General features: G+C 44.3%; 3 protein-coding genes and 1 pseudogene across 5 annotated transcripts; 2 read left to right on the top strand and 2 right to left on the bottom strand.

Moving 5' to 3' along the window:
• The first annotated feature begins 355 nt into the window (after positions 1-355).
• LOC141843356 (NDR1/HIN1-like protein 26) lies at positions 356-1,220 on the top strand. Its single transcript, XM_074731437.1, has one exon. The coding sequence runs from the start codon at positions 414-416 to the stop codon at positions 1,086-1,088; it is 675 nt and encodes a 224-aa protein (XP_074587538.1). The 5' UTR covers positions 356-413; the 3' UTR covers positions 1,089-1,220.
• Positions 1,221-3,441: 2,221 nt separating this feature from the next.
• On the bottom strand, positions 3,442-6,807 carry LOC141842842 (uncharacterized). Its single transcript, XM_074730833.1, has 2 exons — positions 3,980-6,807; positions 3,442-3,899 (listed from the first exon to the last, which is right to left on the bottom strand). Exons 1-2 carry the CDS (start codon positions 6,804-6,806, stop codon positions 3,442-3,444), a joined length of 3,285 nt encoding a protein of 1,094 aa, XP_074586934.1. The 5' UTR covers position 6,807.
• An 8,362-nt stretch (positions 6,808-15,169) lies between these two features.
• LOC141843324 (sphinganine C4-monooxygenase 1-like) lies at positions 15,170-17,240 on the top strand. 3 transcript variants are annotated; one of them, XM_074731393.1, is made up of 3 exons: positions 15,170-15,398; positions 16,436-16,451; positions 16,700-17,240. In XM_074731393.1, the coding sequence occupies exons 1-3, from the start codon at positions 15,170-15,172 to the stop codon at positions 17,238-17,240; spliced, it is 786 nt and encodes a 261-aa protein (XP_074587494.1). The 3 variants fall into 3 exon arrangements, with proteins under 3 accessions (XP_074587494.1, XP_074587496.1, XP_074587495.1); XM_074731395.1 differs by lacking the exon at positions 16,436-16,451 and adding an exon at positions 15,926-15,929 and having other exon boundaries at positions 16,715-17,240; XM_074731394.1 differs by lacking the exon at positions 16,436-16,451 and having other exon boundaries at positions 15,170-15,394; positions 16,692-17,240.
• Positions 17,241-18,128: 888 nt separating this feature from the next.
• On the bottom strand, positions 18,129-21,517 carry LOC141842841 (expansin-A4-like; annotated as a pseudogene).
• Positions 21,518-22,152: the final 635 nt, after the last annotated feature.

Below are 22,152 nucleotides of genomic sequence, written 5' to 3'. Positions count from 1 at the left end.
TAAATAGAAAGTTGCGTTTTGTATTGAACTGCCTTTTGCAAAGTATGGCGTAGTGGAGGAAACTAAAAGGCGACAACGCCAATCTGATCGATCGATCTTCTTCACCCAATCCTATCTACACAAAAGAAAAGAAAGGATCCCTCGATCCACGAACCTCCATCAGTCGATCAGATCAGGAGAAGGTGATGATCGGAAGAAGAAGAACAACAAAAAGTAAAGCTCGCTGCCTGGCTCCACCAATAATTGCTCCGCTTTAAGTTTTCCACGACAATGAAGTGCACTGCTAGACCACGACCTTCTTCTTCTCTTCTCGCATCATTTCGGCTTAGAAATCTTTGTCTAGCTAGAAACTTTATATACCCGATCGCCATGGATTCCAGGTTCCAAACGCATATGCTTAGCTTTTGCTAGCTATGTCTCTGCTCAGCACTGCCTCGCCTAAGGACTGCTCCGAGCAAGGCCTACGCAGCTTCTTCCACTTGGGGAAGAAGAAGAAGAAGTTGCTTTACTGCCTCGCTTCCCTCCTCGCCACCCTCCTCTCCCTCTTCTTCCTCGTCTGGTTCATCCTCCACCCTTCCAAGCCGGAGTTCTACCTCAAGGACGCCTCCGTCTTCCAGCTCAGTCTCGTCGCCCCCGCCCCCGCCGCCGCGCTTCCGCGCTTCCTCAACTCCACCATCCTGACCACCATCGTGTCCAGGAACCCCAACGCCCGCGTGGGGATTTACTACGACCACCTGCGCGCCTACGCGGCCTACAAGGGGGAGCAGATCACCGGCGACGTTGTGTTGCCGCCTTTTTACCAGGGCCACCAGGACGTCAACGTCCTGAGCGCGGCGCTGCGAGGGGCGGGTCTGCCGGTGGCGCCGTCGTTCGGGTACGAAGTGGAGCGCGACCAGAAGACGACCGGGAAGATGTCCCTGGAGCTGAGGATGGACGGCCGGCTGCGGTGGAAGGTGGGGACGTGGGTGTCGGGGGCTTACCGGGTCGACGTCGACTGCGTCGCCGTCATGCTGTTCAGATCCACAGCTGATTCCGATTCAGGACCCATGGGCTTGGTGCAAGCTTCTCAGTGCTCCGCCAACATTTGATACATACATAAATAGCTAGGGTTTATCAATCAATGGTGTAGATATTTCTATGCATTTAGAATAATCAGTGTTCAACTTTCCGCGAATTGTAATCCCATCGAATATCGAGATATCGACTCAAATTTGAGTGTATCTAAGTTTGAGTTGGTTACTACGAGGCAGACTTGTTGCAGTGGACGAGGATCGGGGTATAATTCAGTTGGTTACTATGAGTTCAGATTTGTTGCAGTGGACAATGGTCGAATCTCGATGAGACTGAAGTAATCTCTTATCCGTAGTAGCCAACTGCAACTTCTAGATTTACCTTCTCACAGATGGTCGTGGGGTTAGTCTAAGATATGAGAAATTTTTTAAGATGTAAATTATCTCTAATTAAATAAGGTTAGAATTAACCAATTAAAGCCTAGGTTGTTATTGGATTGAGCTCAAACTTGGGTTTACTATAGAAGCCCAATCAATCAACCCAATTAGCCCATTTAACTCAGCTCAATTAATTAAGTGGGTTGGATCGGATCTAGACTGTTCTAACTCGTTAAGAAGGATTAAGTCGCGATTGGCATTCTTCTGCCCGAGCTCGCGATTTCCCTTCTCTCGGTGGTCTTCTTGGTCGTAGTGGTTTTCTCTGCGGCGGAGTGGTTTTCGCATTGGTGTGAGAGCATTTAGATCGCTAACCCTACTCCTCCAAATGCTCCACCAATGAATCGATCCATCAATTCATCCACTAGATCCCTAATCTCGGTGGAGGAGCCGAAGCCTGCCCACCTTTTCCGTCCCCCTTGCTGATCGATTCCGAAGTTAGGGATCGTTGATCTCATCAGTTGCTGCCGGTGCTAATTGATTGATCGGCAAGTGTCTATAGATCTGATCAATTGAGAACGTTGTGCTCTCTCGTCCTGCGATTTTACCCTTTTCTAAGTGAGACTCTCATCTTATAGCTAAAAGAAAGAACTCATCTTTCTATTTTGACTATGTTATATCGGGAGGACATCTACATGTTATACAAAAAAAAAAGGAGATCCAAGATTTCACGATTCAAATATCAAATACAATGCACTGTAAGATATTTCCCTCTAATGGGATAAAAAATCTAAATAATTATTTTTCAGTAAAAGGTGGAATTTATCCCAACGACCTTATACAGTTGGTCTCATGACTATCTGTGAGGAGGTAAATCAGAAAACTACAACAGGTCATTACGGAGGAGGGCATTGTCTCGACTTCGTCGAAATTCGATCCTTACTCACTTCAGCAAGTCTGTCCCATAATATATTCCTCTAATGGGATGAAAAATCTAAACAACCCACTTCTAAGACTAGTTGAGTCCAAGACCTATATATCTGAATTATTAAAAAAAAAGAACTCCTTCGATTTCCTAAATATACATCTCCAATATCATGTTCTTGGTTACTTGGATACGATCTAAGTATTTGTCTATAAACCGAGATTTAGATCCTATGTTGCCCCCATGAGTGTGCTATAATGATAAACCATGAATATTTTGATGATGGATATCAAAATATTACTTTGAAATAATTTGGTAAACAAATTAGAAAATATTTGAATTTTAAAATATTTCTTAGAGTATTTAGGATATAATATTTAGATTAAATAAAGTATAAATTAAAATAAAATATATAGTATATTATTTTTTTATATAAGGATTTAATTCTTTTTTAGAATTTAAGATTCAAGAGATATGGAGAAACAGACTTGCTATGCTGTGTGACTCCTCGTCCGCGACACGTCCACGACACTCGCGACCCACCGTCACTATCGCCGCCCTCGCCGCACCGTCTGACCGCCGCCTCAGCCGCGATCGACGCGCCACTCGCTGGCACTTCAACTGGTGCCAGATTCCGATCGGATAGTGGTCGGAATCCGGTGAATTTGGCTAGAAACAGCTGCCCCCTACTGCGTGACCACTGTGGACGGTGATCGGGCCGGATTCCAGTCGAATCGTGACCGGAGACCGATCAGGAAGGACTGGCGTCCGTCGTTTCTGGCCAAATTACGGCGCTGCCACTATAGATCCTGTTTCCGACCGAATTCCGCTAGATTCCAGCCATTATACGATCGGAATCCGATGTTGTCGGAGCGCCAGCGAATGGCGTCGATCGTGCCCGAGGAGACGGTCGACGGTGACACGGTGAAGACGGCGGCAATGGAGGTAGATCACGGCAACGCGCAGGGATTCCTCATCGCGCAGCGTGTCATTTCTCACGGAGATGCATTCAACAATATTCCGATCGATTTTTTTTAGAGGATAAATAAGAATAGGGTTTTTTTTTTCCTCGAAGCACCGCCTCGATGTAAACTTCACAGCAAAAGCTTTCTTCCTTCACACGCGGTCAATTCAAGTATTCATGGAGGATTCCCTAAGAGGAGGGCAATGGCGGCGAGCTGCTGGGAATGGCAATGGAAGGTGGCGGCTGGACGGCTCTCTGACTGCCGTTGCGTCTTGCGCTTTGGCGGCGTCGGAGGAATTGCTGGGTTCGTGGATCCCTCTGAGAAGGGCGGCGACATCCTTCATCGCCGGGCGGTCGTCGGGGCGGGCGCTGGCGCAGAGGAGCGCGATGCCGAGGACCTGGAGTATCTCCTGCATCTGGTGCTCCGGCCGCCCCTGCAGTCGGGCGTCCACCACCTGCGCCGCCTCTCCTTTCCTCCTCAGGTGGTCTCGCACCCACTCCACCACGCCCCGGCCCTCCCCGTACGCCGAGTCCGCCGGCCGCCTCCCCGTTATCATCTCCAGCAGCACCACGCCGAAGCTGTACACGTCGCTCTTCGCCGTGATCCTCGCCGAGCACCCGTGCTCTGTTCGATCAAATGCCCATTTGAAAACGATGATCCGGTGGACGAAAGGGAAGCAGCAGAGGAGAAGAACGAGGACTCACCGGGGGCGATGTAGCCGTACGAGCCCGCAAAGGCGGGTCGACGGAAGGGATCTCCTCCGTCAGCCGATCGAGCGAGGCCGAAGTCGGCGAGGCAGGCTTCGTACCGCTCGCCCAGAAGGATGTTCTCCGTCTTCACATCGCCGTGAATGATGACCGGCGCGCAATCGTGGTGCAGATACGCCAGCCCCTCCGCCACGCCGACGGCCACGCCCAACCGCACCGCCCACTCTGCCACCCCTGTCGGACTGTGACTGTGGAGCAGCCCGCCGAGGGTTCCGTTGGGAAGGTAGTCGTAGAAGAGCAGCCGCGTGCGGCGATTCGCCGCCCACCCGATCAGACGCACAATGTTCCGGTGCCGGATGCGCGCGAGGGCCTCGATCTCGGACGCGAATGTCGCGGCCGCCGCCTCGTCGCCGGTGCGGAACTTCTTGACGGCGATGAACGCCCCTGTGGACGGCACTCGAGCACGGTACACCACTCCGGACCATCCTCGACCGATCACATTGGCGGCCGTCAGACTCCGTGCTACATCGCCGACGCTAATCTCCATCTTCTGGAACACCGTCAGTTCCCACGGCGGAGCTAGATCGCCGTTCTTCTCCTCGTCCTCGCACAAATCACTGCGCTGCGCTCTTCTCCTGCTGATGAGTGCCAGGAAAGCCATGGCCAGAAGTACGACCGCAACGGAGAGAAGAACCGCCATGGCCACTCGGACGGTTCTACGTCCCTTGCTCCGGTCTTCGTTGTTCGAGCATCCAGCTAGGCAGAGCGCGGGGTTGCCTTCCATGGCGGAGATTGGGAGCTTCAAGAAAATGGGACTGTCGGGGATGCCGCCGGAGAAGTTGTTGAAGGAAAGATTGAGGGCCACCAGATTTTGGAGCGCGGCCAGAGGCTGGAGGTCGCCGGAGAGCCGATTGTGGGACAGATCAAGGACACACAAACGGAAAAGCTCAGCAAATTCTGTAGGTATCGGGCCGGAGAGCTCATTGGAGCTCAGATTCACGGCGATGTCCAAGGACATTATTTTCCCAATGCTGCCTGGGATCTCGCCGGAGAGTTGGTTGCTGCTCAGATCTAACAACTGGAGGCGCGAACACGAGCCGATCCCCGGAGGAATTTGGCCGGAAAACCGGTTCCTACTCAGGATTAGCTTCGTGACCGAGGTCAGGAGACCAATATTCGGCGGTAAACCCCCGTCAATCGAATTGCCGGCGAGGTCTATGTATTGCAATGATCCGAGGCCGTCGAACAGCCTATTCGGGAGTGTTCCTCCGACGTCGTTATCGTGGAGGTCGAGGAAGGTCAGGTTGCTACACTCGGTTAAAGCCTCCGGTATCGCTCCGGTGAGCCTGTTGGAGCTGAGATCAAGAAAGCTGAGGTTTTTCAAGCTGCCAATCTCCGGCGGAACCGCTCCGGTGAGTCGGTTGCTATTGGCTCTGAACCGGACTAAGGAGGAGCAATCGCCGATCGCCGGCGGGATCTCGCCGGTTAAATCATTCTGGAGTAGCAGCAGCTTTCTCAAGCCGCGCAACCGCAAAATCTCTTTGGGGATGGAGCCGGTGAGGTTGTTCTGTGAGAGATCCATGGCCTCGAGATTTAGGCAGCTTCCCATCTCCGCCGGTATCGTCCCTGTGAGCTGATTCGCCCAGAGATACAGCGTCCGGAGGTTCCCCAGCTGACTGAGTCCCCGGGGAATTCCTCCGGTGATCTGGTTGTTGTCGAGCTCGAGATCAGAGAGGTTTCTGCAGTCGACTATCTCCGGCGGGATGCGCCCCGAAATCTGGTTGATGCTCAACTGCAGCTCTCGGAGGTCGGTGAGATTGCCGATGGTGGCCGGAATCTTTCCCGACAAGCCATTCATCGAGAGATCTACCACCTGGAGCTGGCCGCTCTGTCCTAGCTCAGGCGGGATCACTCCCACTAGATTGTTCTGCCATAGGAGAAGATTTTGAAGGTTTTGAAGTCGACCCAGTTCCGGCGGGATAGAGCCGGTGATGGAGTTCTCGTAGAGGTACACATTCTGCAGCTCCGAACATCCACCCATCTCCGGCGGGATTTCGCCGGACAGCATCGCGGTGTACACGGCCAGGGTCTGCAGATTCTTAAGCGATCCCAAGGTCGGAGGCAATGCCCCGGCGATGCCGGTTTCCGCCAGTCCAAGCATGACGAGGCTGGTGCAGTTACCGATCTCCATGGGCAACGCTCCGATCAAGTTCTTGTTCCCGCCCGCCCGGAACACCTCCAGCCGCGCCAGTCGGCCGATGCTCGCCGGGATTTCTCCCTCGAGCTGGTTGTCGTAGACAACCAGCCACTGCAGCGCCGACAGATTGCCGATGCAATCCGGTATCCGCCCCGCGATGCGGTTGGAGTTGAGCAAGAGCCGCTCGAGGCGGCTTCCCGACCGGCGGCATATCGCCGCCGGTATGCTGCCGGTCAAAGCATTGTCGCTGAGATCCAGGTGGGTGAGCAGCGGGAGCTGTCCCACCAACTGCGACGGAATCGGCCCCGAGAGGTTGGCGCCGGAGAGGACGAGCTTCGAGAGGGAGGTCGCCAGAGCAGTCAGGTTCGCCGGCACGCCGCCGAGCAAATCCACGTACTGTAAATTCAACTCCACCACCCGCCCGCTGAGCCCGCACGTCACGCCCGTCCACCGGCACGGGCTTGGATCGCCGGGGTTCCAATCGGCGAGAGCATCGCCGATGCTATTCTCTCGCTTCCATGAGAGCAGCGCTTCGCCTTGCGGGTCGACGGCGAGAACGACGACGACGCCCATCAGTAGGAGAATCGAACAAAGCGTCCATAGCCATTCCACTACTCTGTTGGACATCAAGTTCGATTCAAGCTCAAGGAGAGTGACAATGGACAGCATCAGGAGCGATTATAAACGAAGAGGGAGAACGGAATCATCATGGAAGATCCAGAAACTCCGGATCGCCGACCACCACCACCACCAGCAGCTGCTGGGCCAACACCAGGTAATTTCTGGGCAAGGTTTGGGCTGTCAGTGCCAGACAGAGGTGAAAAAAACAAAAGAAAAGTTACGGGAAAGAAAAAGCTGGATGAAAGGTAGCATGATCGCCATTTGGATCACCTCGTGTGGAGTGCAGTCGACGTAATGATGGAGCAGTAATTTAAGCAGCGAGAGCACCAGCAAGATTCCCTCGCGTTTGGCCAGACGAGGAGGAAGGAAGGCGACGACTGGTAATGACAGTGCAGGATGATGCTGAGGATGATGCTGATGCAGATCCCGATCTGAAAGAAAGATAGGAGGAATTGTTTATTCGACTGCAAAATCGATGCAAGAAGGCCTCTATTCTTCGGTAAAATATGGAATTTATCATTTCAACAGCTTTCACATAATCAGTTTTATGATCATCTATAAAGAAATCAAAAAATTAAAATCATGACAAAGGAAAGTATTACTCAGATGCAAAAAGTCCTCTAACTCTCAGTTTAGAGAGGTTAGAGAGAGACTCTCATCTAGGGTTTCAATCTAGTCTCCTCTTGAGCTTTTAACATTTTCACTGGAGAGTCTCTGTCGTGCTCTAGTAGACTGATGAAGAAGAGGATAGAACTTGTGTTCTAATAGCTAGCAGTTCTGAATTGGAAGCTGATAATGAAATGGAAACTACACTCAATAGGGGGATGCACCTAAGCAATGTCGGAGCCGTGATCTACTCGGGTTGATCCCGGACTGTGGGCTACGCTGACATGATACCTCAGGCTACCTTCTCCATTCTCTCTTTTTTTTTTCTTCCATTCGTAAATTCAAGTTTTTCTCTTTCTCGACGTCGTCGAACTACCGGGCCCCCGGGCTACAGCCCAGGTAGCTTATAACGTGGCTCCGCCCTTGCAATGGCGGAGCTAACCCAGATGATCTACTCAGGCTGATCTTGGACTGTGGGCTACGCCAACGTGATACCTCGGGCTACCTTCTCCATTCTCTTAAATTTTTCTTTTGCCCATAAATCCAATTTTTTTTCCTTCTCGAGGGCGTTAGGCCGCCGGGCTCCCAGGCTACAACCGGGGTAGCTTGTAAAGTGGCTCCGCGCTTGCACCTAAGATGATTGTAGGAATGCATGTAGAACAAAATGGATAACCAACAAGGGATAACTGGGTGGGTAAGGTTGTTCAAAGACAACTAAATAATCTATTGGTTTTGGCCTGAAAACACTACTGAACAATGAAGAGGATGTAGAGATGTTCACACGTGAGTTGGATAATGTGGTTCAAGTGTGGGGATTTTGCTTAATAGGGTATTTTGCCACAAGATAAGCAGTGATATTGGACAAAATAATGATTATTCTGAAGGTGGAGGTGAAATTTCAAAGAGAAATTTTAGAAAAAGACATAAGGAATCGTAAACGTAGAAAAGCCTCTCTAGATTAAATGAATAGAATAGATTAAAAATCAATCAAAAGTCCTTAAACATCAATTAAATAAATGTTTAAATAGACTTTAAACCCTAATCATGCAAAAAAATCCTAATTTAATGGTAAAATATTTGGTTTGATAGTTTGGACCATCAATTCAGCGACGGCGAAACATGGTCATGTTAGCAGACATAGCTTGGTCGTGCTCAAGAGCATGACCGTGACAAGAAACATGGACGGGTCATGTTTTCTTTTGGAAACTCCCTCGTCAAGGTGTTGAATGGAACACGGTTGTGTCAGGGAACATGAGCTGACTATATTTCATGCTGAAAATCTCGACTGTTCCTCGGCACGACACAGAATGGAACACGATCGTATCATGAGACATGGCTTGGCCGTGTCCCTTGCTTGAACTCTTGGTTGCTTCTCGCCAAGGTGTAGTATGGAGCACGATCATGCCATGGTGTATCACTATCTCCGTAAAACGATATTGCTCTGCTATAGGTGCTTACGGATAGCAGCAATTTATTTTGGTCAAGATACAACAACGATGTCTCAAAATAGTAGCACTTCAAATTTCGAGACCAATGAACTTTTTCGTAAGCTGTATGCTTCAATGGATGAGTTGAATCGATGATTTGATAATTTTTCCAGCATTTGCAGGAATTTATTTATATAAAATGAAGAGGTAGAATGACCTTGCGGTGAATGGATATGACTTTTGTTGGCAGGATTTATCTGGACCGTTCAATCTGGAGGGTTGTAACTCTTCTGATCATACTTTAATCTCATCCGTCAAATGTGGAGGGTTATAACTCTTCAGATTCTCTTTTGTCATCAGCTGTTAGATCTGGATACAATGATCGATTTGATTTGACGCTTCAAATCAAGTCTAATCACCAACAGTTAGATCGTGACTTTTCGCGATCCAATGCTCCAGATTGTATCATATGCAATCCATCACACTTTTTTGATCAACGGTTGCCATCCGTTCGCCTAGTTATCTCTTCTTGCCACATATGCACTGTCACGTCATATGTGAATCTGACACGTCATCCGAGTGCCACGTAGACATTGCTACGTCATCTGAAGCACCCTATTAACATAGCAACATTAATAAGGAAGGAAAGTTCATCGAATTTTACTGATGTGAGACTATTCTCATGCACTTCCTTCTATAGCATTAATTAACAATTAATGCTATTCAACCTAACTTTGAACATTAATTTCTCATTTACTCATCTATTTTGCCTTCATAGTCATACATCTATTCAAGTAGTAAATTTACTAATTTGGTACTTGGGTCCAACTTCATTAATTAAAAATTCCTTGGAAATCCAAGATTTAGTAGTCTAAATAAATGATGCATTGAGTTTTTATTAACAAGAGATATGTATGATTTTCTTTGTCACTAGGTTAGTATTCAAGGATGGCTTTATTGTAGAAGGTAGATGTAAATCGTTCTAGAGTTTTTTCACAATTTCTCAACTTGTAGTTTGAAGGGAACATTCTCTTCCTCGTGCCTTTTCAATTGAGTTGAATGGAGGAAGAGGTGGTCTCCCCCTTTGAGTTTTTTACCTCTATAAGAAGTGATCAAACCTTTTCCTTGGATCTAGTCAAGGCATTACTTAAGCATGTGATTGTTTGATACAACATATTTACCTTAGAGTCACAACTCTTTTGAGTTTATAAATAGATCATCTATCTTCTAACAAGTCCTCTGCGTTTGAGTTCAACTCATATTCCTCACTCTTGTTTAATGCCATGAAAATGATAAATCCCAGTCAGTCTCATGGACTCAATCCCTGGGGGTGGCCAGCCCGGTTCCATGGAAGTTTCCCACCGACCATCAGGGTAAATCGGGAAGTGCATACGACGACTAATCCATATTCCTCACTCTTGTTTAATGTCATGAAAAAAATGATAAATCTCAGTCAGTCTCATGGACTCAATCTTTGGGAGTGGCCGGCCTGGTCCCACGGAAGTTTTCCACCGACCACCAGGGTAAATCGGGAAGCGCATACGACGGCCAATCCAGATGCTCAGCATCCTTTGTTTAATGCCATGAAGCTCATGTGTCTGGTGGTCAAATTCAGCTCCTCTTTATCTACCTCTTCTAAAGATGACTTGTTACACATTTCTTTCAATTCTTTCCTTAGTTGAGGGCACTTCAACTTGTAGTTTCTTTTCTTGTTGCATTCATAGCAAGTGATGTTTGATTTTGAAGATTGTGTGCCTTTGGTTTATGATGTTTGTTTGCTTTTTAAAAAATCTTGTTCACATCTTTCTTGCAAAATTACTATTTCTTCTCGTGAATTTTCTTGCAATATTGGCTAGTTTTGTGTTTTGGTTCTCCTCATTTTCATCCTTATCATCAATTTTAGGATCTAATTCAGACTTTGTCTCCTTTTTTTCTTGCTTCTTGCTTTTATACCCTTCTCTAGTTTGATTAAAGATAAATGTTGAGATACTTTATAAGTATCTACTTTAGATGCCCATAAAGTAGATCGAGAAAAAGCTTTGAGTGTGTACCTGATCAAATCATGGTTCTTGATATGTTCTCTGATGGCATGTTGAATATTTAATATTTATTTAAAATATTCATGAAGCTAACTTACTGATTATCATATTTGATCCGATGGAATATCCATATATATCTCTAAAACGGTATGATATTGTCCACTTTGGACTAACGCCCTTATGGTTTTATTTTTTGGATTTTACCCAAAAGGCTCCATACCAATATAGATCTTTCCATCTTATAACACCAAGATCTTTTCATATATTTCAATATATTTTCAATATAAGATTTTGATTGTATTCCAGATGATAAGGAGGTCCCATACCTCTCAAACCACATTTTCTTTCAGCCCCTCTATCAGGTCCCAAAGACCTTTTGTGCTGTCCAAGGGTCCCACTTTACTTAGTTGCTCCTGTACTATTTTATATCATTGGACCATTTGATGAATTCGAGTGGCTCTCTATTTTCATCTTCTTGCATGAAGCCCCAAAATCATTCCTTTGCGATGATCCCCATATGACACCACATAGATCTGCTCTGATACCACTGTTAGAATAGATGAAATCCATATATCTCCAAAACGGTATGATATATCTCCAAAATGATATGATATTGTCCATTTTACAGATATATCTCCAAAACGATATGATATATCTCCAAAAGGATGAAGAGCATCGAAGACAGTGAAACCTTGGTAGAAGAAGCAAGCGAGCGAGAAAGATAGCATAGGAAGAGAGTCGACGAACTCAGTGCATCTGAGGTACAAAAAACTACGGAAAAGTACTTTGGTGGAACAAAAATGATGACATGGGGAGTGAACATCCTAGGGAAGTCAAGAAGAAGCCTACACAAGGTAAGTTAGTGAGATGAGTTAAGTGACTTGTATTCGATACAAGGGAAGATTCAACCATAGACGGACTCAGGCATAGTCGATTGAGTTAAAAGTTTCAGGCGATCAGAACAAGGTTTCCAGTCCACTAGATCTTCCAGTAGACCAGACCAATTGGTTTGGCCAACCTATGCACAAGATAATGGTCTTACCAAATGAGTAGCTTCTTTAATTAATTTCTTAGTAATGAAATGATATTAAAAAATAATCATGACATGATTCACTTTAACAATGATGATCATTCATAGCTTCAACATCATTGATGGGCAATCATTTATTAAATTAGTTTTGTTTGGTAATCTTATGTGTAAATATACTCAATGCAATCAAAGTTATCATGAAATAGAAGATCATATAGGGAAGACTTTAGTAATATCTTAAAACCCCACAAGATGATGATTATACCCACAAGAATGGTGATGTGGGCTTACATAGGAGAATGATTAAGAGATGAAACTTTGTGAGTTTGGCAAATGGAAGAGAGGCTTAATGTGAAGCCGGGTTTTGCGGTGAACGGGTTTGTCAAGTTTCGATCTTTCGGCACCAAGAGTGGCTTGTGACATTGTTTAGTGAATTTGTCATCATCATATCTCACATACATTAATGAATTGGCCATTATCATGTCTCACACACTTTAATTAATTTGTCACATTGACTTAATCCATATCATGGAGTTCTTCAGCTTTTTCTTTGTTTATTTTAATATGATAAAATCATGGCATCAAAGAAATACAGTCAAGGTAGAAAAAAAAAGAAGAAACAAATAATGCAGAAAAATATTGATAATTAAAGATTGCTATACATTTGTTGATAAATTTTAAATTCTTTTATTTTTGCTTGTATTGAAATATTTCTTTGTATTGTTGTAAGAAGACAAGTAATAAGAGTTTTTTTTACCACCAAAAGGAATTTACATAGTAGAAAAGATAGAGGTAATTTTGAGATTAAATATAAAATATATTAATTAAAAATAAATTTTTTACTTAAATATTAAAATATAAAAAAATTTAAAAAATAAATATGGATCAAATTTTAAACTTCAAATAGGTCAAAGAGGATCAAATTCTAAGTAAGTAGTGAAGTCTCAATAGGTCAAGGTTAATCCAATATCAAGATGGGTGAAAATTCCAAAGGAGTGAATTCTAAATTTGTGTGGAAGTTCTAGAAGAGTAAGCTCTAGGTAGTGAAAGTCCTAGAGAAGGGAACTCTAAGTAGTGGAAGTCTTGGCAATGAGGTTAGACAAAGGAAATCGTAGTAGGATATGGGAGGGGAGAAACTAGGTACGCGTAAAATCCCATAGATGAAGAGTCTCTAGGTAGATATAGTCTTGGTGAGTCGAGGTAGATGTGCACAAAGAAGATGAGAGACATTGTGTCATAGTATGACATAGATTCTAGGTAAGGTTGGAATCAAAGTGTCAGTCAAGTTGTAAAGGAAAATCAGTTGACTAATGAACTTAAAATCACAAAATTATGATTTAACTCAATTCGAGGTTTGAGTAGTCGACTTGAGCTAGAATCAGAATGAACAAACTATGTATGTTCAATTCTAGATGAAGACTAGTCGACTATCCAATTGACTGATGGTGATCTAGGAGCTGTTGAAGAAAAGTTGCAAGTAAAATGGGCAGATTTTGACATGGCAAGTGGAGTAGTTGATTGGAGGAGTTTAAGCAATTGATTGATTAGCGTCATCCAGATCCAAGCAAGAGCTTATAATGGCTTTGTGAGGCCATAAACATTCTCATTTAGGTTACCTTCAATTCAAATACATTTATGTTCATCTCATTTTTTATCTTTAGCTCAATGTAATTGTATAGTTTCGACTTGCATTTCATTTATTCAGCTAACATTTTAAAATTATTTTTTATATAGATCCTTTTATTCGACTTGAACAATTACTTAGGATTCAAAAATACTTCCCAATCGAATGGTTATCTATGGTTTGTTCAATAGTATCTATATTAAGAATTAAGTACGAGTTGAAATGGGACCGAACCTCAACCATCAACCCAACATACACCTCTAGTTAACAACTATGCCACCCGAAAGACGGGTAGTAAAACTACGCGAGGCAAAAGAGTTTCTCTTTAATTGTGCTTTACGGGAAGCATTGTCGTGTCGGCCAACCACTACTCAAGTTTGCCACCCTCTTCTTCCTTCTAGTTCAACATCGAAGAAGAATCTTAGCAAGTGTGATGGAGGATATGATGAAGCCACTAAAGGATCTAGTGAAGAAAGGAATGGTGGTTGTGGGTTCCTCCTTCAAGAGAAGTTGGTACAAGATCAAAAATCAAAGGGGATGACTTGGAGCACAAACTTGAATGAAATATGTGCATGTACAACTTTGATTTTGATCATACAATGACAATTATTTTATTTTCTACTCTTCTGTTCTTCTGCAAAAAAGGTGGAATCCGCCACCCTAGCGGCCCTACACGGTCGGCCCCACGACCATTTGTGAGGAAGTAAATCGAGAAATTGCAATTGGTCATAACGGAGGAGGGTATTGCTCGACTTCGTCGAGATTCGAACCTTTGTCCTCTTCTATAAGTCTGTTCCGTCGTAATCAACTCAGTTATGCCCTGGGAGCATTTACTCGATTCGTCTTTATTGATTGATCGATATATTTGAGTGATGTGGTGTTTAATCAAATTTAGCTAAACAAATGCCTTGCAAATTCATATATAATTAACCTTCTATAACTCAAATTATAAAGCATTTGAAAGTTTGATTTGATTAATTTAAAATTTTGTTTTTAAAAAATATCAAATTTTCTAATTTATTCTATTCGGTTTCTATTTTAAATTTTATACATTGATTAAACATATTAAATCAAAATAACATTAATCGACGACTGCTATATTGTAAACAGTCGACTGATATATCTAAATCGAACTATACAATTCCGTATAACTTGAATGATAATATAAACGGATTCAATTATCAAATATTAATTGATTGATCGATTAATTCGGTAATTGATCAAAATTAATCGATTTTATATCGATCCCGATTTGTTCAATTCGATCGATTCAATTTTAAATCAATTGTTCACCCTTAAATCTATCTCTAAATATACATAAATTATATTATGAATTTATCTAATATATAAATCAGAAACAAAAAAAGAGTCATTAACCTTCAAGATTAACATTATAGCATTAAAAATAGATAAATAGTCTGCCTAACCAAGACAAAATTCCTGGTCTGAGCTATCAATGTAAATAACTCAAACTTAACAACCCAAAATCTAATAATTAACCAAACTCGATTAATTAAAAATCTTAATCTGAATCATCAAACGTCTTATCTACGCCAAACAAGACTACATTTCAACTATAAATTAAATCATTAGAATTAGACACTAGCTCATTGTAGAAGAAGCTAAGCATTAATTAATTCTTCATGGCATTTGCAGTGGCTTCTGATGAGGTTTTGGGCACCTTTGTGCCTGTTGCTGTGTATTGGATCTACTCAGGAATCTATGTGTTGCTCGGTGACTTTAAGGAATATAGATTGCACACCAAGGCCGAAGAGGACGCCAAGAATGTCGTCTCTAAGTCCACCGTCGTCAAAGGGGTTCTTGTTCAACAGGCTTTTCAGATAGTCGTCTCGCTTTCTTTGTTCACGGTATGTAAACTACTCTCCTATCTTGAAATATTCTCGCATCGCCATTTGCCTCGGTCGTCAATTTCGTCATTGTGTTGATTGAGTTTGTCATGTATATCTACGGCAAATTAACCAAATTGCATACTTAACTTTCGAAATTTTCCAGAGAGATTATGGCCAAAGCCGATTGTGAGACCTTTGGCCTTGCTGCGCGGTGGGCACTAGCCACAAAAGTGTAGCTAGGTCGATGAGAACTAGGCTAGAGGTTGACTGTGCAACCAAGCCGATTGTGGACAAGGCAATGATTGGCTTCACCGCGCGACCTCTAGCCTAGACGCGTGGCTTGTCTAGCCACAAAATCGTAGCCATGCTAGAGATTGCGACCAGAGCCAACTGTGAGACCTTTGGCCTTGCCGCGCGGCGGGCTCTAGCAACAAAAGTGTGGCTAGGTCAATCACGACTAGGCTAGAGGTTGCAACCAAAGTTGATTGTGCAACCAAGCCGATCGTGGACAAGGCAGTGATTGGCCTCATCGAACGACCTCTAGCCTAGCCGCGTGGCTTGTCTAGTCGTGATTTTATGGCTAGAGGTCGTGGTCGGTGGTCGTGGCCCACTAAAAAAAAACAGCATTTAGCGACGAATTCTGTGACGAATTTTCTAAAAAAATAGCATTTGGCGCTAAAAAGCTTTTTCATATAACTTTTGATATTTTTTTAATGGAAGGAGTATTTTGACAAAAAAAGTTCACCGATAGCTAAATATCAAACTATGAAAATTTTAGAAATTTGGATAATAATTAGAGTCATCAAGACTTATTTTTTTTATAAAAAAATTAAAATTAAAATAGAAAACTCAATGGTCTAATGAATTTGATCCGTTTAAACTACAATCTAAACTTAAAAATTTTAACTTGATCCGTTTAGACTATAATCCAAACTTAAAATTCTCATTATTTTCTATGTTTTTTTTTTTTGACAGATTCATAAGTTGGCCCGCTTAACCTGTAATCCGTCTTGGGAATTGGGTTAGCTAGATTCAAGATTATTCAACTCGTTAAATTAGTGGGCCGGCCCACCTCGCCCTCTAATAATAATATCTACTTTGAATCAATTCAATCGCTTCTCCTTAATCATCTTGCTACTAGCTAAGGCTGATATATATGTACCCTCGGGGCTTGGTTGAGTTGGTTACAAGCCGAGTCAATTCCCTTACCATAATGACCAATTGCAGTTTTTAGATTTACCTCCTCATAGATGGTTGTGGAGCCGACCGGTCGACCGTGTAAAATATTGATATATATATGTGCTACTACTCGCAGGCTGTCAGCGACGATAGTGGAAGAAAACCGCCAGAAGGCAGCAGCTTCCTCAAGGTCGCCATCCAGTTCGCAGTCGCCATGTTCGTCCTCGATACCTGGCAGTATTTCATTCACAGGTACATGCACATCAACAAGTCCTTGTACAAGCACATCCACTCCAAGCACCACACCCTCGTCGTGCCCTACGCCTACGGCGCCCTCTACAACCACCCGCTGGAGGGTCTCCTCCTCGACACCGTCGGCGGAGCTCTGTCGTTCGTCGTCTCCGGGATGACTCCTCGCACCGGCATCTTCTTCTTCTGCTTTGCGACCGTCAAGACCGTCGACGACCACTGCGGCTTGTGGCTGCCGGGGAACCTGCTGCACCTCTTCTTCAGCAACAACACTGCGTATCATGATGTGCATCATCAGCTCTACGGCACCAAGTACAACTTCTCGCAGCCGTTCTTCGTTACGTGGGATAGGGTTTTGGGAACTTACATGCCCTACTCGATCGAGAAGAGGGAAGAAGGTGGATTTGAAGTTCGACCTATCAAAGTCAAGAGCTAATTAATTAAGCCATTATGTTATTATTATTCAGTCTTTGTTTTTTGTATTCAGTCTTCGTTTGCTTCTTGATGGATCTTAATTAATGTTGTTGAGTCATTGTTATTTGTCAGCTACGTTGAAGCATGATGTATGATGTGGCGGATCCTGATTAGTCTTATATCGCAGCAATAATGGTTATGGAGCGAGCCGATGTGTCAAGTTAGAAAGTCAATAGTCAATCTTAGGTGGACTAACGCTGTCATCCCGACCTGAGTCATCTTGGTCTTTCGGTCATCCCGGCCACTCGCTCATCCCAACCTAAGCCATCTCGGTCTATCGACCGGCTCGGCCACTCGACCATCTCTCTCGATCTCGGCCACCTCGGTCACTCCATCTCGGTCACTCCATTGGCCTCTCGACCTGAACCATCTCGGTCATTCGGTCATCCCGACCTAAACCATCTCGGTCTCTCGGTCATCTTGGCCACTCGGGCATCCCGACCTCTATCAACTTGGCCTCTCGGTCATCCCGGCCTATATCAACTCGGCCTCTCAGCCATCCCAATCTGGACCATCTCGGTCGGTTCCTCAGTCCTCTCAGCCTCTCGGCCATCCCGACCTAGACCATCTCGGTTCCTCGGTCATCTCGGCCACTCGACCATCCCGACCAGTATCAGCTCGGCCTCTCAACCATCCTGACTTATATCATCTTGGCCACTCAGTCATCCCGACTTGTATCATCTCGGCCATCTCAACCTAGACCATCTCGATTGGTCCCTTGGTCCTCTCGCGGCCATCCCGATCTGGACTATCTCGGTTCCTCGGTCAGCTCGGTCTCTCGGTCATCTGGACCTGAGTCATCCCGCTCTCTCGGCAACTCTAGCTCACCCCTTCCCGGTCTCTTGGCTGCTCAACCGCTCCTCGCACCGGTGTCTTCTTCTTCTGCTTTGCGACCGTTAAGACCGTCGACGACCACTGCGGCTTGTGGCTGCCGGGGAACCTCCTGCACCTCTTCTTCAGCAACAACACTGCGTATCATGATGTGCACCATCAGCTCTACGGCACCAAATACAACTTCTCGCAGCCGTTCTTCGTTACGTGGGATAGAGTTTTGGGAACTTACATGCCCTACTCGATCGAGAAGAGGAAAGAAGGTGGATTTGAAGTTCGACCTATCAAAGTCAAGAGCTAATAAATTAAGGAAGCCATTCATATATTATTATTATTATTATTCAGTCTTCGTTTGTTTTTTTTTTGTAGTATATATGGTACTGTGAGATGATGCAAAGATATGTAGAATGATACCTTATGTTGTTGTTGAGTCATTGTTATTTGTCAGCTACTTTGAAGCATGATGTATGCTGTGGTGGATTCTGATTAGCCTTACGTGACAACAATGGTTAAGGGATGAGCCGATATGTCAAGTCAGAAAGTCAATAGTCAAAAGCTAATTAATTTATAAGCGAATTAGTCTTACTCGATCTAGCAGAGGAAATAAGGTGGATTTAAAGTTCGACCTATCAAATTAAGTCAAGAGCTAATTAATTAAGCCCTACTCATTTGTTTTGAATTTATTATGGTACTGTCATATGATGCATGCAAAGATATATAGAATGATACTAACGTCGGATAGAATAGTGATTATTCTAGAAGTGGAAGATTGGAGGAGAATTGGTGAGAAAACAAGTTCGAGAAATTGAGAAAAACAAGAAGAAAACGGTGATGACGCTGCCTCTAGGATTTTTTTTTTAAAAAGAAAATTTTATTCAATCAATCAAATTGGCCGTAAATGGCTAAACATCCCTATAAATAGGCTGTAAACTCAAACCCTAACTTGAAAAAGTCAAAAATACTAAAAAAATCTAAAAATAAAAATTACTATAAATAGTAAAAATACGTTTGAAGCTACGAATGGAGCACTACATGATGTCGGATGGATGGATCCGAAAGGAGGTCGGTACGGGTAATGCATTGTATCAAATAAAGGTCTCTGAAAGAGCTTTGATTAGCAATCGACCATGTCTCGTTCTGATATCTGAGCTAAAAGTTATAATCCGTTAAAGTTCGAGACTCCTCATGTGTCACCCCTGCATCATATACCTTCTTTATGGATCTTAATGTTGTTGACTCATTGTTATTTGTCAGCTACTTTGAAGCATTTGAAGCATCATGTACTTAAAATTACTAACTTGTTCTTGCTTTCTTTTATTGCATCATATTTTGAAAAAAACATAGACCTCATTTCTTGCATTTCTTGTTTCTTGTTGAAGGTTATGCATCTGTACTTTCAAGTTAGTTTCTTAAGTAGAAATCATCAATTTCTCTGGGATGGAACTTACAATATATTCACGGTCACAAAATAAAAAATTCACCAAAATATGATAAGATTAATTCTCTACACTAATTTGCTCTATTAATCAAATTCAAGTTGTATTAATCAAATTCAAGTTGTAAACATTGTAGATAGAAAACTTAACTCAAGGCGGATTCGTGGGTTGGACAAGCTGACCCACACCCACAGGCTTACTAAAAAATATTTATATAAAGTTGAATTTTTTACATTTGAATATGGATTAGTTAGGTTAATATATATATATATATATATATATATATATATATATATATATATATATATATATATATATATATACGAGAATGCTATCCTGCGCGATTCACTCGTGCGCGACCCGTGCGTGACGCCCTGACCCATCGCCGCTGTCGTCACCCCCGCTGCCCCATCGGCTACCACCGGCTGCCGACTCGACCGCGATCGACGCGCCGCTCGCCGACGCTCCGTCCGACGGTGGATTCCGATCGGATAGTGGCTGAAATCCGACGAATTTGATCGGAAACAGGGCCGATCGCGATCGGCAGTGGCGCGCGCCACTGTCGACCCTATTTCTGGCCGAAATTTGTTGGATTCCGACCACTATCCGATCGGAATCCGACGTCGGACGGAGCGCCAGTGAGTTGCGCGTCGATCGTGCCCGAGGGAGAGGTCGGCGGTGGCCGGACGGCGCGGCGAGGGGCGACAGCGACAGTGGGTCGTAGGTGTCGCGCACGGGTCACGGATTTCTCGTCGCGCAACATAGCATTTCTCTCTCTATATATATATATATAAAAATTTTAAATTTGATTGCGAATTAGGTAGGTTAAGTCTACGAGCTCATTAAAATATTTACTTTTATTTTAAATTTAAAAAAATCTCAATCTGCATGCCAACTCAAGCCCAGTACCATGAACTGACCCACGTAGGTCGCGAGCCCAGCCGGATTAATTTTCTTAGATTCACCTTAAAATGAATTAGATAATTAAGATATCAACCTAACCCACTTAAATTGTTTAGCAGAGCAATCAATCCCATAACATCTAGATTTCCACTTGTTTTTTTTTTTTGATAATTTGCCGTTCATTTTATAAATGATCCAAAGTCATGAAACACTGATATTGAAAACATTCTTCTTTTTATTCTGAGAGACAAGTATCCAACGAGGAGCAGTTGTTTCCTTTAATTAATTAATTATTAATTAATTAATTAATTAATTGGAAACTGTTTCCCTTCAAAGATTTGCCCATGCTGCCAGTTCGCCGGCGCCACGTTATCCGACTCCACCATCTTCCCGTCGCCGGTGGTCACCTGGAACGACAGCCCCTGCCCCACCAGCTCCGGCTTCATCATCACATGCCAGTTCTGCCCCCACTCCCTCTCCATCGCTATCCACTCCCCGTCCTTCGACCCCTTCACCGACACCGCCGCCACGTCGCCGGAGCCGGCCACGTTGTAGACGAGCACCAGGAACCACCACGGGTTCCCCTTGACGTGGAACTTGATCCCGCCGGTCTTCACGCACGGCACCCTCCGGAACTGGATCGGGATGCTCCCCGCGTTCGGCGAGTTCGAGAGCGTCATGTACATCGCCATCGACATGTCGAAGTGCTTCCTCGGCGGCTGGCACAGGCCGCCGCCGGGCAGCTTCGGGTCGGGCGGGCACAGACTGGTCACCGTCATCTTCGCCACCGTCGTCGTGCAGTGCTGCGTGTTGTTGAAGCACTTCACCTCGTAGCAGGCGCCGCAGGTCTCGGCGTCGTTCCAGAGCACGCCGCTGACCGCCGTGTTCGCCAGCCCGTACCCCTGCGCGAACAGGTCGCCGTAGCCGCAGGGCCCGCCCATGGTGGCTTTGCCGGACATGTCGCCGTAGAAGGTGGCGTCGGCCGTGTCCCACTCGCCTTGCGCCGCCGCGCTGGTGGCGCCAACGCCGCCATCATTAATACGCCGACGACGATCCTGTGCATCGCCATTATTGCTCTCGTCCTCGCTGCTTGCTTTCTGGGAAATGCACAGGAAGAATTAGATATATATAATATATATAATTGGTAAAGGAATAAAGAACAGATGGATGAAATTTACAGGCCAAAAATAGTAAGGCGTTGGAGGAGGAAAGTGAGGGATGGCAAACGAATTAGGGTTTTCTTTTTTTATCTTTTCTATTTTTTTAAAAAATGATAAATAATCTCATTGACTATCTTTGGACGGTCCGGCCCCACGGAAAGATCCGGCCCACCGGTTTTCCACCAATCACAAGATAAATCGGGAATCGTACGCAGCGGCCAGCCCAGACATCCAACATCATTTGATTATGCTTCCGATTTGGAGGAAAATTCTACAAATATTATTTTTTCTATTTTTAGATTATTTTTTCTAGATGGCAATGAATGATAATGGAAGAATTTAATCCCTACTTTGCAGTTGGCACCGCTTCCTTTTTGGCGTTGTTCTTGTGATCCAGTTAGTTTGGCGGGTTTTTCTGGTTTTTTTGGCGGGTATTTTTAGGAAACATGTTTCATGGCTCTCCATAGTTGATGTCTCATATTTTTTTTTATTATGTATAGTAGTAATAATAATTCTTGTTAGGGTTATAGTAACTCATAAAATT

The sequence above is a fragment of the Curcuma longa genome, chromosome 12 (genome assembly GCF_044706935.1).
Source record: "Curcuma longa cultivar G26 ecotype Majalengka, Jawa Barat chromosome 12, ITB_CL_G26_1.1, whole genome shotgun sequence".
Taxonomy (NCBI): domain Eukaryota; kingdom Viridiplantae; phylum Streptophyta; class Magnoliopsida; order Zingiberales; family Zingiberaceae; genus Curcuma; species Curcuma longa.
Note: the sequence above shows the minus strand (reverse complement) of the source record. Positions and strands in the feature narration are given on the sequence as shown.